Raw genomic sequence first — 16779 nt, 5'->3', positions numbered from 1 at the left:
CTTTTTAGAAAGCAAAGATACCGAAAATTATTAAAACCTTTTGAGGTATATCTTCAACACAGATACATTAAATAAAACTTGGAAGCAGAAGCAGCTACTCTTAGGGGTCACGGACAAGCCCCATAAAAGAAGAGATTCAGTGACAGGTATCCTGGTTAATCCTAAAAAATCACAAAAAATGTGTTAGTCTATTCCTGCAGAATTCTGGCAGGAATAGACGGAAGATCAATGAGTGTTATCTCCTATCTAATGAAATCAGGGTGAAGCATAATTGAGCTTATTCCAACCTGATTAACAACTAATTAACAAATGAGTCTGAATATTTTAAAATAGTAATATAGGACAGACCAATTTCAAATCATAAGACCTCCATCCAGAAAGTAATTGAAGGTTTGGAAAATCAGTACCCATTTTTTTTTGAAAATCAGTATCTTGTCGCAACACTTAAAATCTTTGGATTTAGGGGATGCTAATAACCCAGCCTAGCACTATTTTTGGACTCGAGATAAGAACCGATGAAAATGTCTCAAAATTCACGCAAAGTAATTTGAACAGAACATGTTCCATGTTGTTCTCACCAACGCAGGTTTTACCGACAGAAAACCTGGCTGTCAGTGTGTGATCTTGAGCACAGGCACCAGCGTCCTGAGACATCGTTATGCTTCGGGAGTGAGAAGGCAACAGCATACCATGAGGCACCAACGTGGAGTGACCCATTTGGGGGACGCTCCAAGGACTCCACTCCTGTCGGCCATCTCCTCGGGCGCAGACTCTGAACTGATAATCAACATTGGGGTCTATGTGCAACACTATGAACTCAGTTTCAGAGCCTACGTATACGTCCTCAAAATGATTTGAAGTGCATTTGCGGAACTGGAGCCTGTAATCCTGGGCTGTAAAGTCATCATCCACCTAAGGAGAAAGGCTTTGTGTTAGATAAAAATCAGGGAACAACTCCCCCTGCTTGTGTTCGCTCTCTTGCTGTTTCGCTCTCTATCAAAAAATAAAATCTTAAAAAAAAAAAAATCAGGGAACAGTTTCTCTCAGCATCATGGCTTAAGAATTCTGGGGCCGAGCACAGAAGCCCACGTGCTGAATTTGGGCTACTCTCAGGAAGGTCATAGGAAATATGTCATCATTACTGCCCTTTATTGAACCATGTGTTATATACCTCCCAGTCTGATTTGCAGAACTCTGCTTCCTTTGAAGAAATGGCATGTTCTCTTTTTCTTTCTTTTTTTTTAAAAGATTTATTTATTCATTCTAAAAGAGAGGAGCGAGCACAAGCAGGGAGGGGAGGAGGGAGAGGGACAGAGAGAAAATCCCCAAAAAGAGTCCCCGCTGAGTGTGGAGCCTGATGTGGGGCACGATCCCAGGACCCTGAGATCACAACCTAAGCCAAAATCAAGAGCTGGCCACTCAACTGACTGAGCCACCCAAGCATTCTGAAATGGCATGTTTTCTATACCATAATGCCAAAGATAAAATATTGGAAATTCAAAGATAAGAATCCCACAACTGGGGTGCCTGCATGGCTCAGCTGTTAAGTGTCTGCCTTCGGCTCAGGTCACGATCCCAGGGTCCTGGGATCGAGCCCCACATCGGGCTCCCTGCTCAGCGGGAAGCCTGCTTCTCCCTCTCCCACTCCCCCCTGCTTGTGTTCCCTCTCTTGCTCTCTCCCTGCCAAATAAATATGTAAAATCTTTAAAAAACAAAAAAAAGAATCCCACAACTACATCATTCACAAAACCAAGATAATTAATATCCAGAATATATAAAGGACTCCTTTAAAACTTAATAGGGGAGAAACCACCCAATAAGAGAATGAACAAAAGGCACAAATAAGCATGGAATTAGAAATATACGTAACCAAAAATACATAAAAGTATTTAACCAAATTTGTAATATAGACAATGCAATTTGAAACCAGAATGAGATACCATACTGGCAAAAATGTAATGTGTGACAATACCAAGTTTTGGTCAGGATGCAGAGTACCGGGAACACTGCTCGTAGAAGGAAACGCTGGTACAATCACACTGAAAATAATTTGGTATTTCTTTTTTTTAGAGTGGAGAATTTTTTTTTTTAAGATTTTATTTATTTATTTGATAGAGAGAGACACAGCGAGAGAGGGAACACAGGCAGGGGGAGTGGGAGAGGGAGAAGCAGGCTTCCCGCCAAGCAGGGACCCCGATGTGGGGCTCGATCCCAGGACCCTGGGATCATGACCTGAGCCGAAGGCAGACGCTTAACGACTGAGCCACCCAGGCGCCCCCAAAATTTGGTATTTCTATTAGAGTATAGATCCAATACTCTAGGACCTTATAATTTTACTGGGTATATACTTGAGGAAAAATTCTTACACATGTACACCAAGGAACATGAATACTAATGTTTATAGCAAAAAAAAATGGAAACTCTAGAGCCACTGACAGGGAAAAGAATAAAAATGGAATAAGAGTCTTTGTTTTGAACCAACAAAAAAATCCCTACTTTTTTCTTCTGTAACAAGGCCTCAGCAAAAAAATCCACTTAAGGGGTACCTGGGTGGCTCAGTTGGTTAAGCTTCCATTCCGACTCTCGATTTCAGCTCAGGTCTGATCTCAAGGTGGTGAGATCCAGCCCCATGTTGGGTTCCACGCTTGGCAGGGAGTCTGCTTGAGTTTCTCTCTCCCTCTCCTTCTGCCCCTCTCCCCTCTTCTCTCTCTCAAGTAAATAAATAAATCTTTAAAAAGAAATCCATTTAGGGGCACCTGGGTGGCTCAGTTGGTTAAATGTCTGCCTTAGGCTCAGGTCATGATCTCAGGGTCCTGGGATCAAGAGTTGTGTTGGGCTCTCTGCTCAGTGGGGAGTGCTTGTCTTTCTCCCTCTGCGCCTCCCCCTGCTCATGCTCTCTCTCAAATAAATAAATACAATCTTAAAAAAAAATCCATTTAAGAAAAATCAATCATTTCCAGAAGCTGAGCACCCATTCTGAATGATGTATTTGTCAACAGCCAAGACACTTATGATTCATTTGGACATGGTTTCTATCTACAATATGGTAACTCATATACATAACATGATTTAATACAGAAAATTCCCAGCATGCTGAGAATGTGACAAAACCACCATTTTAGGATTTTTTTTTTTAAGATTTTTATTTATTTGAGAGAGTGAGAGAGTGAGAGAGAGAGAGCACAAGCAGGTGGAGGAACAGAGGGAGAGGGAGAAGCAGGCTCCCCACTGAGCAGGGAGCCCGATGCGGGGCTCGATCCCAGGACCCCGGGATCACGACCTGAGCCGAAGGCAGTCGCTTAACCAACTGAGCCACCCAGGCGCCCACGTCTACAAGTCTTAATTACGCACCTTACACCATCGAACAATGATGCCTCCCGGTTTCTCTATTAGCTCTTCGATCTGAACTGGTGGGCGAGATGCTACCATTCCATGCTTGAAAATGTGGTCTTTCACTATGTTCAGAATTGAGTCATCCAACTGAGCAGACAAACAAGGCACATCAACCAGTAAAGGCACTTCTGGTAAGCTGAGGAAACAAAGCTTATGTGTTTATGAGGCTCTTAACTGAGGATTAAAATTATGAATCATAGTTTAGATCAGTCACATACGACATAAAGATGCTGAAGCCCTCAGGAAATAATGCTAATGGCAGTAGGGGCTTTGGAAGACAGATTCTCTTCCCAAATAAATATAAGCAAGAAAAGAGAAAATTGCTAGGATCACCACTGTCAAGTTTATACCAAAAAATCAGTTTCAGTATGTTCAGATTTCTAAAATTTAGTAATTCTCTTACACATTAGAATTGAAGAAAATCTACAGTAATACTATGCCAAAAATTACAATCGCTACTGTTTCATACCACTAATACTGGTATTGAGCAGTGAACCTTGAAATATATATTCTCTATCTCATTTACTCAGAATCTTTAATAAGGGGGGGAAAAAAAGCAGGCAGTTTAAATGTGTAAAACTAAGCCTGAACGGCACTAACTCCTTTACCTGTCCAACTGAATGTGTGAGGCCTTTTTGGTAAAGTTCCACAGTTTTTCATTCTGTTCTCCTACGCCACCAAGAATGGCAATCTCCCCTACAATCAAGAATGAGAGAATAAATACAGCAAAAAACAGTCACATTATAAAGTAATCACTATAGTCCATGTCTAGGTGAGTCTCTGGTTTTCTCGCAAATAATTCTTAAGTGATTCCACAGTCAAGTTCCCAAAAAGTAAAGGTAGAAACTACTTTAGAAGTGACTCTAAGGTGAAGCTCACAAAAAAAAGGGGTACATAATGGTAACATTTTACCAGAGATGAAAGATTCTGCTCTACACAAAGAAATCTGGTTTGTCGACCAATTTTATACAAAGGAGAAGGTCCGGGTCCTTTTTTCCATCGCTCCTACAGAATCTTTATTTATAAAACTCCAACAGGAGTTACCCTGATAGAAAAATAGGGCACAGGGTCTTTTTTTTTTTAATTTCTTTGAGACAGACAGAAAATAGGGGGGAAGGGGAGAGGCAGAGGCAGACTCCCCCCTGAGCAGGGAGCCCAATGCGGGGCTCGATCCCAGGACCCTGGGATCATGACTTGAGCCTAAGGCAGACGCTTTTATTGACTGAGCCACCCAGGCACCCCATGGGCAAGGGGTCTTATAAAGTCAAATGATACAGCTGTTTTCCTAAAAGAGTATCACATATTAGAAATTATTCCACAGAAAAAGGAAAAGGTACCTAAAGACATTAAAAAAAAAAAAAAAGACCAACTTCTATGTCCTTCCACACCCCCAAAGAAACACTACCAGAACTCTTTTCCATCTGAATGTGCCCTGGAGTGACTTAAATTTTTTGGGACCACATGACATTCTCCATCACCAAAAGGAAAACAGGACATATGGAACACTGCCTCCAAGTCCTCAAAATTCCATAAATGAGTTTTTATCCCTTGGGAGGGAGGAAAGAGACTGAAATTCAAAATATCTCTGAAGTATAAAAACATTTAAGCATCAGATGCTGTAACAAACAAGTTTGTGCCTCAAAGGATTTATTTTCTAAAATAAAAACATTTCTCAGTCCTTAGGGTGATGGGTGTACACTCCTGCCCTGTGAACTGCTTCTGGGTTTGTTTCCAAATGCAAAGTCTCTTGGGGAAAACACCCTGTGGCCCCCCTAAAAATAATTCTCTCAAAGGCACTGTTACGGTCAGTGACAAATAAGCAGTTCTCCCTGAAGATGAGACAAAATGTCATTAGCATGCAAAGATAACAGCAGTGCCACATTCTAAATGGGACTAAAAGGGGATGAATTTCCAGTTAGAGTGACAGCCTTGTAAGCCATGCACCCTCTTCATCCCATGCCACTCACAGCACTCAGTGCAGGATGGATGGTATTCAGTCTCTGGCTCCTTTTTCAGTTGTCCTTTCAATGCTGGCATCCTCTGCCACCCTCTCTTCTCATATTATACACTAGCTTTGGAAGATTTACTTACTCCCATGGATTCAGACTTGATGTACACACCATCACTTGCCATCTTGCCACACTGATCTCTCTCCTAAGCCACACGCCACATGCCCAACTACCTTCTGGGCATCCACAGCACCTCGAACTCAAATGCCCCAAACTGAATGCCTGACTGCCCACTGAAGCCCACCCTTCTCCTTTATTTCCTACGTCAGTAAACAGCACATTCCAACCTGGTCATCCAAAATCTGGCTGGTTTTGGTCATCCTAAATCCTTCCCTTTATTCTCCAACCTATCTCCAGGCAATCACCAATAATCAACACTCATTGATAGGTAAAATCGTCAATACTTTTCTCTCTGAAAAGTTTTTTTTTTTTTTTCAAGATTTATTTATTTATTTATTTGACAGAGAGAGACACACAGCGAGAGAGGGAACACAAGCAGGGGGAGTGGGAGAGGGAGAAGCAGGCTTCCCGCTGAGAAGAGAGCCCAATATGGGGCTCGATCCCAGGACTCTGGGATCATGACCTGAGCCACCCAGGCGCCCCAGCATCATTTTTTTTCAAATGCAAATCTGACTGTGTAACTCCACTGCCTAAAATACTTCAATAGACCCCTGATATGCCATTCACTTCACTCATGATGTTACTTCTGCTTCCAATCGTGCTGTTACTTCTTTTCTTCCTTTGTCCGCTTAATGAATTCTTTTGAGCCTCCGTGGAACTCCTCCCACAGAAAGCTATCCTACACTCTCCCACAGCTAAGCGCTTTCCCTTCTCTGAAGTCTTAGCTCTCTCTCGGCACATATGCCTCTCTCTGCGCTGTGAACCCCAAAGGGCAGAACCATTACCTTTTGATTTAGTGTTCTTGACAACGATCTATGTGAAAGAAGGAAGGTGGACATGAAGACAGGAAGATAGCAAGCCAAGATGTGGGCATGCTTTAAGCACAGTAATTGGCTGCAGATAGGTATATAATCGCTATGATTTCAGGAGTAAACACCAATCATAATTTTTAACCTTCTAAAACTAGCAATGGAATTAAATTCTACGAACACTGAAAAATATCTGAACAGACTCAAAAGGACTTTAAAGTCACAGTGTTAACAGTAAATAAGATACTATCATAAAACCATTTGAGAAAAACCACTTACGCCTCGTTTTGTAAATGATCATAATTAACACTTCAACTGCACTCACTCACCGTGGGATACCTCACTGTGTATCTGTCATCCTATATTACAAACTATCCTGAAGCAGGAACAGTCTAAGCACCCCACAGATGGCAAGAAGCCTGCTGGCACCCTGAGAAATCAGCAAAGGGCCAATCTGAATGTGCCCCACTTCACAGCGCCCTGGACTCCCACCTTCTTGGACTAAGTCCTCTGCAGTATTAACTCCATGCTCTATGAGCTTCTGGCAGTCATCTAGAGGTTTAATGGTTTCCTGTTCAATCGTGTCCACCTCTTGCAAAAGGGTCACCAATCGCTCATCCAGGAGCTTCCCAAGGGTTCCCTTTAAATCATTAAAATGCTGTTTGAGAACATCTCTTGTCTGTGATGCACTCTCTTTGATCTGAAAAGGAAGAACATAAAAACACAGAATCAGAATCTCTAGAAAAGGCTAATCCACAGGCATGACCCATAATCCCAAGGCACTACACAATGATCATCTTCCATCTGTTGACAAATTGAACGTGATTCATTTGCACAAACTTGCAGAAATGCATAGTACTGGCCTTCAGGTAAGACAGAATGGGCTCAAACCCTGGTTCCACCATTCACAAACTAAGTCAATTTGATCATGTTAATTAAGCACTCCACACCTCAATTTCCTTATATGTCAAATGAATATCATGCTTACTTCATGGAGTTGCTGTTAATAGGATTAAATAATGTGTATTACGCTTGGTAAAATAACTGGCACATTGTAGCTCCCAATAAAAAAATATTAGTATCATTACCTGCACAAAGTTGTTCTTGGAAACAGTATGTTTCAGCACAAAAAAATTTAAATTAGGAGGGGATTAAAATTCATTTTACTGAAAAGTAGTAAATAAATGGTAAATCAGAAAGCCATAGTATAGGGGCGCCTGGGTGGCTCAGTCAGTTGAGCGTCTGACTCTTGGTTTCAGATCGGGTCATGATCTCAGGGTTGTGAGATGGATCCCCATGTCATACTCACGCTCAGTGTGGAGTCTCTCCTCCTCCCTCTCCCCCGCCCCTCCTCCCTCCACTCCTCCACGGTTCCCTCTAAAATAAATAAATAAATTATAAATAAAAGAAAGCCATGATACTAAAAAAAAAGAAAAATATATCACCGAATGGATAAAATGCCCTCATTATACTAGGAGAAAGCTAAGAATTTATTTAAAATTCAAAGAGGCTCATAGAAGGCAGAGAAATGTTCATGAAAACACACCTCTGGGACAATAATCTTTTTTGAGTTATGTTCCTCTTTGCAAATCTCAATGAAAGGTTCACAGACCCTCTCTTTCCAATAAAATGAATAATCCATACCCTAAAGAAATTAATTCAATTTCAGAGCTTACAAGTTCCCTCAAATCTCAACCATGGCTTGCCTGCAGCAGTAATTCTGAAACTTGGTTTGCAGAAGAATCATGTAGGCTGCCTGATATAATTTAGATTGCAGGGCTCCATCCCAGACATACTGATCCAGAACCTTCAAGGAGGGCTGGAGTGTATGGATGGAGTTCTCAAGTTTCAAAAGCACACCCGTGATTCTGCAGCCCACACTTTGAGAAACACTGCCGTCAGGTCCACAGAGCTCAGATTAAGAGCTGCTGTTCTGGGAGATAGGACAGGGAAATCTTTACAGCTCACACTTATTTTGAAAACAAACCAGTTGTCTACACAGATACAACTCTTTCTTTTCTTTTCTTTTTTTTTTTTTTAAAGATACAACACACAATTCACTCTCACTTAACAGGAAAATTCTAAAAGCCAAATAGCTGAATCAAAGCAAACACATACTTTACTTTGCAGATATTAAATTAGTTTCATAATGACATTATTACATTTACTACTCTAACCCTTTTGCTAACTTTATCTTTCCAAGAGTGTTTGAAGTCCAAGAAAATACACAAAGCACAGGATTTCCACAGTTAACAGAGAAATTTAGAAAGTTTTCCATCTATTCTCTAATACTAAATTTAAAAAGCAGAATCCAGAAATGTTCACAACCATGTAAAAACAAAAGATGTCAATGCTCAAGGAGTACAAAAAAATACAGGGAAAAAAAAGGGAACAGTTTAATTGGCTGAAATGGATTATGGAAATAATTTTTTCTCCTTTTGACAGTAATGTAACTTACAATAGTGTGTGTGCAGTAAATGGAGGAATACCTTAAATCAGAAAGAAACAGAGAGACTCGGGGCGTCTGGGTGGCTCAGTCGTTGGGCATCTGCCTTTCGCTCAGGTCATGATCCTGGGGTACTAGGATCGAGCCCCGCATTGGGCTCGCTGCTCCACGGAAAGCCTGCTTCTCCCTCTCCCACTCCCCCTGCTTGTGTTCCTTCTCTCACTGTGTCTCTCTCTGTCAAATAAATAAATAAAATCTTAAAAAAAAAAAAAAGAAACAGAGAGACCCTAATATAAGTTTAATTGTTAAGTAGTCTCTGTACTAGGGAGCTTCTATGAAATAAACCAAAACCAAAATTCAAAAAGAAAAGGGAGGGGGCCATACTCAAAACTTTCAGGCTCGTTACTTACCTGTGGGGTCCTTAAGACTCAGGCCCTAACATACATATAGCACCTGGCAAATAAATGTTGTTGAAGAAAAATGAAGTTAATCATGTACATGTTTAAGACCTTTTTAAAGAACCAGGGAGAGCATGCCTTATGATTTTTTTTAAAGATTTTATTTATTTATTTGACAGAGACAGACACAGCAAGAGAGGGAACACAAGCAGGGGGAGTGGGAGTGGGGGGAAGCAGGCTTCCCGCTGAGCAGGGAGCCCAATGCGGGGCTCGATCCTAGAACCCTGGGATCATGACCTGAGCTGAAGGCAGACGCTTAACGACTGAGCCACCCAGGCGCCCCTACATGCTTTATGATTTTGATACATCACCTGGGATATTGTTAGAAATGCAGACTGTTAGGCCCCACCCAGAACTACCGAATCAGAACCTACATTTTAAACAAGATCCCCAGGTGAACTACGATAGACCTTACAGATACCAAAATAAATGAAGACATGTTGAGGCACTGTAATACAGTTCACACCCCCACCACCAAGAGGAAATTCTGCAGTTGAGAAGTATACCAATGAAGTCCTGTCTCACTCTTTAACGGATACGGCACATACAGGAAGTGCATTGGTTAGGTAAAGTCAATTTCCTCTTTAGAAAGAATTCAAAAGCTCCAACAGTTTCAGAGCTCAACTATGTTTTGTTTTTGTTTCAGAACCTCAGAGGAAAGAAAAAGAGGAAGTATGTGAACATAAAGCAGTGAGAGGACTGGGCAGGGGAGACTCCATTTCCAAATGCACCTCCTACACTTCCATTATAAACGTAGTCCCTTTCGTTCATAGAATACCAACCACTGCTGTTTCATTTGCTTTGCTTGATGAAACTAAACCTCGGGCGGACTTCACTGCTGAGTGGTTTCTTCTTATTTGATGTGGTACCATGGTCCATGTGTGCCCTGTCAGCTCATTAACTTCACAGTGACTCTGAGAGGTGGGTCTCTACTGTCTACATTGAAGAGGGTGAAGCTTGAAGAAGTCAAATAACTTTCCCAAGGCTTCACAGTGCCAGAAACAGTCTGACTCCAAAGATCATGGCCTTTCCACTTTTCCCATTTTCAGGAGTTCCCAGGAAAACCTAGAAATTATGTACTGACTGCAAACACTTCCTGCTGTAACTTGTATTTCTTATCCTTGCATCAAGAATCATGTGGTAGACAACCACACAGCCCCAAATGCTATCTAGCCATTCTAGGGCAAAACAACTGCTACATATAGTAACAGTAGATTTAAGTAGAATACAAATGATACACAACTCAAGGTCTTTTAAAAAGGAAACCGTCATATACACTGTTTATGCTGATTAATAATATTCAAACCAATTTTCCACTAAAGCCTCTACTGTAATGGACCATTAAAACTTATTTACTGGGGCACCTAGGTGGCACAGTCGGTTGAGCATCTGACTCTTATTTAGGCTCAGGTCATGATCTCAGGGTGATGGGATCGAGTCCTACATCAGGCTCCCCATTTTGTGCTGTCTGTTTGGGACTCTCTCTCCCTCTCCCTTGGCCCCTCCCCCTGAGCACATGCATGCATGCACACTCGCTCGCATGCATGCCCGCTCTCTCTAATAAATAAATCTTTAAAAAAAAACAAGTTACCTTTACTGCAATTTAATCTAATCCCTAAGCAACTGTATTTTGAAGTTTTAACATGAGGATGAGTTCACAAAATGGCAAAAAGTCATCAAGTTTACACATCAAGACTAAGGCTTGCAAAAGCCTAGTAAATATATACTTCATAACCCTCCAAGACAACATTGACTGACATACTTTCCTCCGGAGTTTAGCTACTAACAAACTCATAAAAACCTATGTAGAATTTGACTTAAAACATCTGTGGTCTTCAGTGGCAATATACAGTTGCTATATCAATATAATACAATAAATATAACAGCGTATTTTAGAAAATTAAGTAACCAGAATCTCCTCTATCTCCTCTAAAACATGCATTTTTATGATTTCATAGAAGAAAATAATTTTTATTCTCCAAGTTTAAGAATTTATTTTCCCATTTGGTAACAGGAAACTAAAACGATTTCATTTTATTTTTACAATTTTATTTTTAAGTAATCTCTACACCCAACACCCAACATTTGGGGCTCAAATTCACAATCCTGAGATCAAGAGTCATATGTTCCACCCCCTGAGCCAGCCAGGCACCCCAGAACTATTTTAAAATTAGACATTGGCTTTAAACACTTAGCTACACTCTGGTTTCTCTTCAGATCACAAAAATCTTTCGCCTTTTAAACACTTAGCTAACAAGAACATAATAATCAAAAATAAAAGACAAAGTAAATATAAAAAATAGTCAAGTGAACTTGAAAAAGCTAACCAAAATATTTCTTCTCAGTTCATGTGACATATACTACATTAGGTACTTGTCTTCACCCTGACACGAAGACATTAGTCACTAAAAATAAGATGATGATGATGATGGCAATAATACAGCAACAGCTCTCATCTACTGAACACCTACTGTGTGCCAGCTACTTACACGCATGGTCTCATTTAAATGCTACCACAACCCTATGAAGAAAGCATCTGTAGATGAGTAACATGCTGGAGTCAGAGAGATAAACATGCCCACAGCAGAAAGCTAGTAAAGTGACAGAGAATTTGAATTGTATGACTCTTCTTATGGACTCATAAGTGCTGCCACATTTCCATCTTGCCTCGCCTTTTTTTTTTTTAATGCCTATTTGAAAACATTCAGAAAGAAAATCCTTTTTCTATGATTTGGCAGTCTGTTACATTAGTGGCCCCCAGTGAACCACGAAGCACACATCCCAATACTCTATCATTGTGCAGTCCTCTCCCCGAGAAAACAGTGGGGCTGTGATGAGCACTTGCAGGCTTAAGTGCATCGCTCAGAGTGGAATGGAGGTTGTGCCAGCTCCAGGTCTAGCAGCCTGGCAACCGCCGCTCTTGCACTTTTGAGGGTCCTGATCCACCATGTAAGACATCTGGCTACCTTTCTGGAGAGTGGAAGGGGTAGATGAGTGGGAAGGGTGGGAGGAAGGGAAGAAGACTGGCATCCAGGTCCAGCCATGCCAGTATTCCAATGGAGTCCTGCAGCCACTAAGTCTCCAAACAGGTAAGTGAACGTTCTTTCTTGAACATGCCAGCCTTGGCTGCCATCTGACTGCAATTACATAAGTGTTGCCAGCAAAATCTGAAGAACTGCCCAACCAAGTCCCAGTCGATCCCTAGCATAGTAAGCAAATAAGATTGCTTTTTAAGCCGTTACACTTTGGTACAGTTTATTATGTAGCAACAAATAACCAAACCATATGATAAAACAAAAGTTTAATTCTTGATTATCTGCATTAATGAATAGGGTACATATAATCAAGACCATGGACAATCTAAAAAGAATGTCTGCAAAATTACACCCACAACATTCATAAAGGCACTTATTCAATATTTATTGAGATCTAGTATGTGCCAGGAGCTGGGGTTATAAAGATGAATAAAGCATGGGCCTGACCTAAAAAAAAAACTGTCATTCTGGTAAAGGAGCTAGTTGAATGCACACATAACTATAATAAAATATATTAAGTTCTTACATAAGTGGGACAGCCACAAATTGCCATCTGAGCTCAAAAAGGGCATTCTGCTGGGAAAGACATTTAAAGAATAAGTTACCATTTGGAGAAGCAGGCGAGGGGATGTCACCCTGAGTAACAATATTTATTGGTATTATTATTATGGGTAATATTTATTCAGCACTTTGTATGTCCCAGGCATGGCGCTAAGGATTTTACATATATTCCTCATCTTAATTCCCACATTGGCCAAGCAAAGCAGGTACTACCCTTATCCTCTCTGTACAGATAAGGCAAGTGAGGATCAAAAAAAGGGAAGTTTCTCAAGATCTCATGGCTAATAGGAGCAAATGCTAACAAAGTAAAATAACAGAAAACATAAGTGGTCCGTTTGGCTTTTTAGATCATAAATTAGCCACATTATTTATGAGATTTATAGTGATAATAGTTTTTCTCCATCAAAATTTTTTTAAGATTTATTTTTATTAGAGAGAACGAGGGGGGGGGAGCAAGGGGGAAGGAGAGGGAGAGAATCTCTATCAGACTCCATGCCGAGCACAGAGCCCTACACGGGGCTGGACCTCACAGTCCTGAGATCATGACCTGAGCAGAAACCAAGAGTTGGAGGCTTAACCGAGAGAGCCACCCAGGCGCCCCTTTCTCTATCAGAATCATACCTATACTACAATTACATTGAAAAAAATACCTACACAGAGAAAACCTGGGCACCTCTGTGACATTCACACACTTTTTAACTAACATCATGGATTTTAACATTATTGATTCAGAATACATGTTTTAATTCTCATCTATATCCTTTTCTATTTCAAGTGAGTGTTGGACTCAATAAGCAGCTTTCAGAGTGCCATGTTTAAAGATGTTCGTGAGAAGACTTATTTGAGAAAAGATGACTCAAAAGCCAATGTAAACATGTGGTCTTCTGCACACAAATATGTGTTCAGCTTTTTCTCCCCACCCTTGGCTGTTGATTATCTAGTTTTGCTTCTACAGCGTTGCTTCTAGTATTTCGGCATACCTAAGTCAATACATCTCAGCTTACCACCAACAAATGCTCCATCAGTTGCTAAATGCTCCATATAATACTAACCAAAAGAAAAAAAATGGATATGAAGTTGCATATATAGTAGTCCCTGAATTTTGCAAAATAATATGTCTAGAAGGATACACCAAAATGTTAACAGTGGTTGTCAGTAAGTAGTAGAATTATAGGTTATTTTAAAATTATTTCATCTGTTCTTGGTTTTTCCCAGCTCTAGATTTAACCTTTCCTTAGTACACTATGATAAGTACTACTACAGTAACATCATTTTCAGACAGATTTTTGGACTGTTTTGAAAATGGGTAACAGAAGGGGAAGTGGGAGATAAAAGAAGCAATAATAGCATTCTTTTCTTTGCTGAGCTACTAAGACTTCCTGCCCTGGTTTTCTGAAATAATTTTTTTCCCCTGCTGAATTCTAGATCTGTCCCAGTCTTTAACTAGTATGCTATGTGTTTTCAAACCCCGTGGGAATAATGATCTATAGAAGACATGGTATTGTATATTAAGAATATCAAGACTGCTGGGGCGCCTGGGTGGCTCAGTCGTTAAGCGTCTGCCTTCGGCTCAGGTCATGATCTCAGGGTCCTGGGATCGAGCCCTGCATCGGGCTCCCCGCTCCGCAGGAAGCCTGCTTCTCCCTCTCCCACTCCCCCTGCTTGTGTTCCCTCTCTCACTGTGTCTCTCTCTGTCAAATAAATAAATAAAATCTAAAAAAAAAAAAAAAGAATATCAAGACTGCTAGTTGAATCTTCAAAAAATTGTCTGAAATCAACTATTAAAAATTGAAAAAAATATTATAAAGACAAAGGGTCATATTACAGATGTTAAGACATGCTAGAACAAGTGCTAGCTTATGTCAATTATTCACTTGTATATCACTGTATAATTACGTAACAAACCTATGATATTTCAAATGACATTTTGTTTTGTTTAAAGGAGGCTCTGAAAAAAATAAATAAATAAAGGAGGCTCTATGCCCAATGCAGGGCTTAAACTCATGACCCCAACATTAAGATCGCAAGCTCTACCAACTGAGCCAGCCAGGTTTTAATCTTGAGGATAAACAATGGCAATTTATAACAACACACTTATGGTTAGATTAAACTACAGAAATCAGTAGAGAACTGACAAATTGGTAATGGTATACTCTAAGACAGTGTGCCTCAATTTTCAATGTGCATACACATCACACCTGACAATCCTGTTCAAGTGCAGATTATGATTTAGTAGGTCTGGTCTGATTCTTGCATTCTTCGCAAGCTCTCAGGTGATGGATCACATTTGTGGTAGCGAGGATCCAAGGGATACCACTGGCCAGAGCTAGGCAGGCTCCTCACCAAATAGTATCTTAATTAGGTAACAGGATCTGGCCCTTTACTCTGAAAGAGCAGAGACTTGCTTGCTCTCATCAATGCCCTGAGAGACACCGAATCACATTTAAAAGGCACATGAAGGCCAACACGTTCATTTTCTAGCATGAATTGTAACCGTATACAGAACAGTTGGTATTTCTCATTGTAGAACATTGGTATTTCTCATTGTAGGCACCTCCAGCGCCTCAAACTAATCCCCCTTTGATAATGTACAAAGATGCAGTTTCTGGACCTGCAAAGCTTAAGGATTAGGCCCCAGACAATGGCAATATCACCCAGGCAGTATCACCCTGTGAGGCGCACCTGACTGGCTAGCTGACATCACCATGTGACATCTCGATCAGCTATCTCTACTTACAACGAACAGGAAAGCCAACCCCGTACAAATAAACAAGTAATGAAAACACAATGGAAGTGAAATCTAAAAATGAGGACACAAGAATTTAGGTTTTTCCTATTTGTTTTGTTTTTAAGAGCAATAGTCCAATGACCCACCAACAAAGGGAAGAGTAAATCCATGAGAGCACTAGTCTATTTCCCTCACCATGGTATTTCTAAGACCTAGAAGCATCTCTGACCCACCCAATAAATATTTACTAGGTGAATGAACAAATGAGTATTTAAGGAGAGTGGGTGTTAATTTCTTTGGTATTTACATCTTAGTACCAAGGATTCCAGGGAACTAGAGAGAGGTATTCTTAATGATTTCAACAACATTTAGGCCAGGCTGGCTGTAAACATGATCTGATTTCCTGAAGACAATGAACATATCTCTCTAGCCTTTAACTTACTTAAACAGTAAGAGTTAAAGACTACCCATGCATTCCTGCACAGCACTTCCTTTTCTGTAAAGACAGAGGGTAGGGCCTAAACTTAACCACAAGAAGAGAAACTGCCACACGATGGCAGTTGTTTTTGACAGAATAACAAAGTATTTTTACTCTTCTTTCATAGGCATGGTTTCTTAACATGAGACAAATTTCGTGAGAGACTTTTAAAGCGTAAGAAACAAAAGCAAAGACTAACAGGATGCCAAGTGCTCGAAAGAGTTAAATAGAGTTTCCATACAACCCAGCAATTCCTAAGTATACACTAAAAGAACTGACAACATAGCCACATAAAAACTTGTAAATGAATGTTCACAGCAACATTATTCATAAGAGCCAAAAAGTGAAAGTAATCCAAGTATCTATCAACTGATGAATGTATAAATTAAATGTGGTATATCCATGCAACAAATACTATTCAGCCACAAAAAGAATTAAAGTACTGATACATGCTACCACATGGATGAACCTTGAAAACATGCTAAGTTGAAGAAGCCAGTCACAAGGGACCACATATTGTATGATTCTATTTATACAAAATGTCCAGAATAGGCAAATCCAAATAGAGAAAGTAGTTTAGTGGTTGTCAGTATGGGATTTCTTTTTGGAGTGATGAAAATGTTCTGGAATTAGGTAGTAGTGATGGTTGCACAACTTTGTGAATATACTAAAAAATGGGGCGCCGGGGTGGCTCAGTCGTTAGTTAAGCGTCTGCCTTCGGCTCAGGTCATAACCCCAGAGT

General features: G+C 40.3%; 1 protein-coding gene across 1 annotated transcript in view; it reads right to left on the bottom strand.

The window, feature by feature from the left end:
- Window positions 1-16779, bottom strand: part of CRLF3 (cytokine receptor like factor 3) — a 34902-nt gene that overhangs the window by 15549 nt on the left and 2574 nt on the right. Inside the window, exons 2-5 of the mRNA XM_028109011.2 lie at window positions 6824-7031; window positions 4002-4089; window positions 3352-3529; window positions 690-912 (exon numbers count right to left, since the gene is read on the bottom strand). Coding sequence (XP_027964812.2) covers window positions 690-912; window positions 3352-3529; window positions 4002-4089; window positions 6824-7031 — 697 coding nt within the window. The remainder of the gene's footprint in view (window positions 1-689; window positions 913-3351; window positions 3530-4001; window positions 4090-6823; window positions 7032-16779) is intronic.

The sequence above is a fragment of the Eumetopias jubatus genome, unplaced genomic scaffold (assembly GCF_037043125.1).
Source record: "Eumetopias jubatus isolate StellerSeaLion01/CBP00866 unplaced genomic scaffold, mEumJub1_p1.0 scaffold_10, whole genome shotgun sequence".
In the NCBI taxonomy this organism is placed as follows: Eukaryota; Metazoa; Chordata; class Mammalia; order Carnivora; family Otariidae; genus Eumetopias; species Eumetopias jubatus.
Note: the sequence above shows the minus strand (reverse complement) of the source record. Positions and strands in the feature narration are given on the sequence as shown.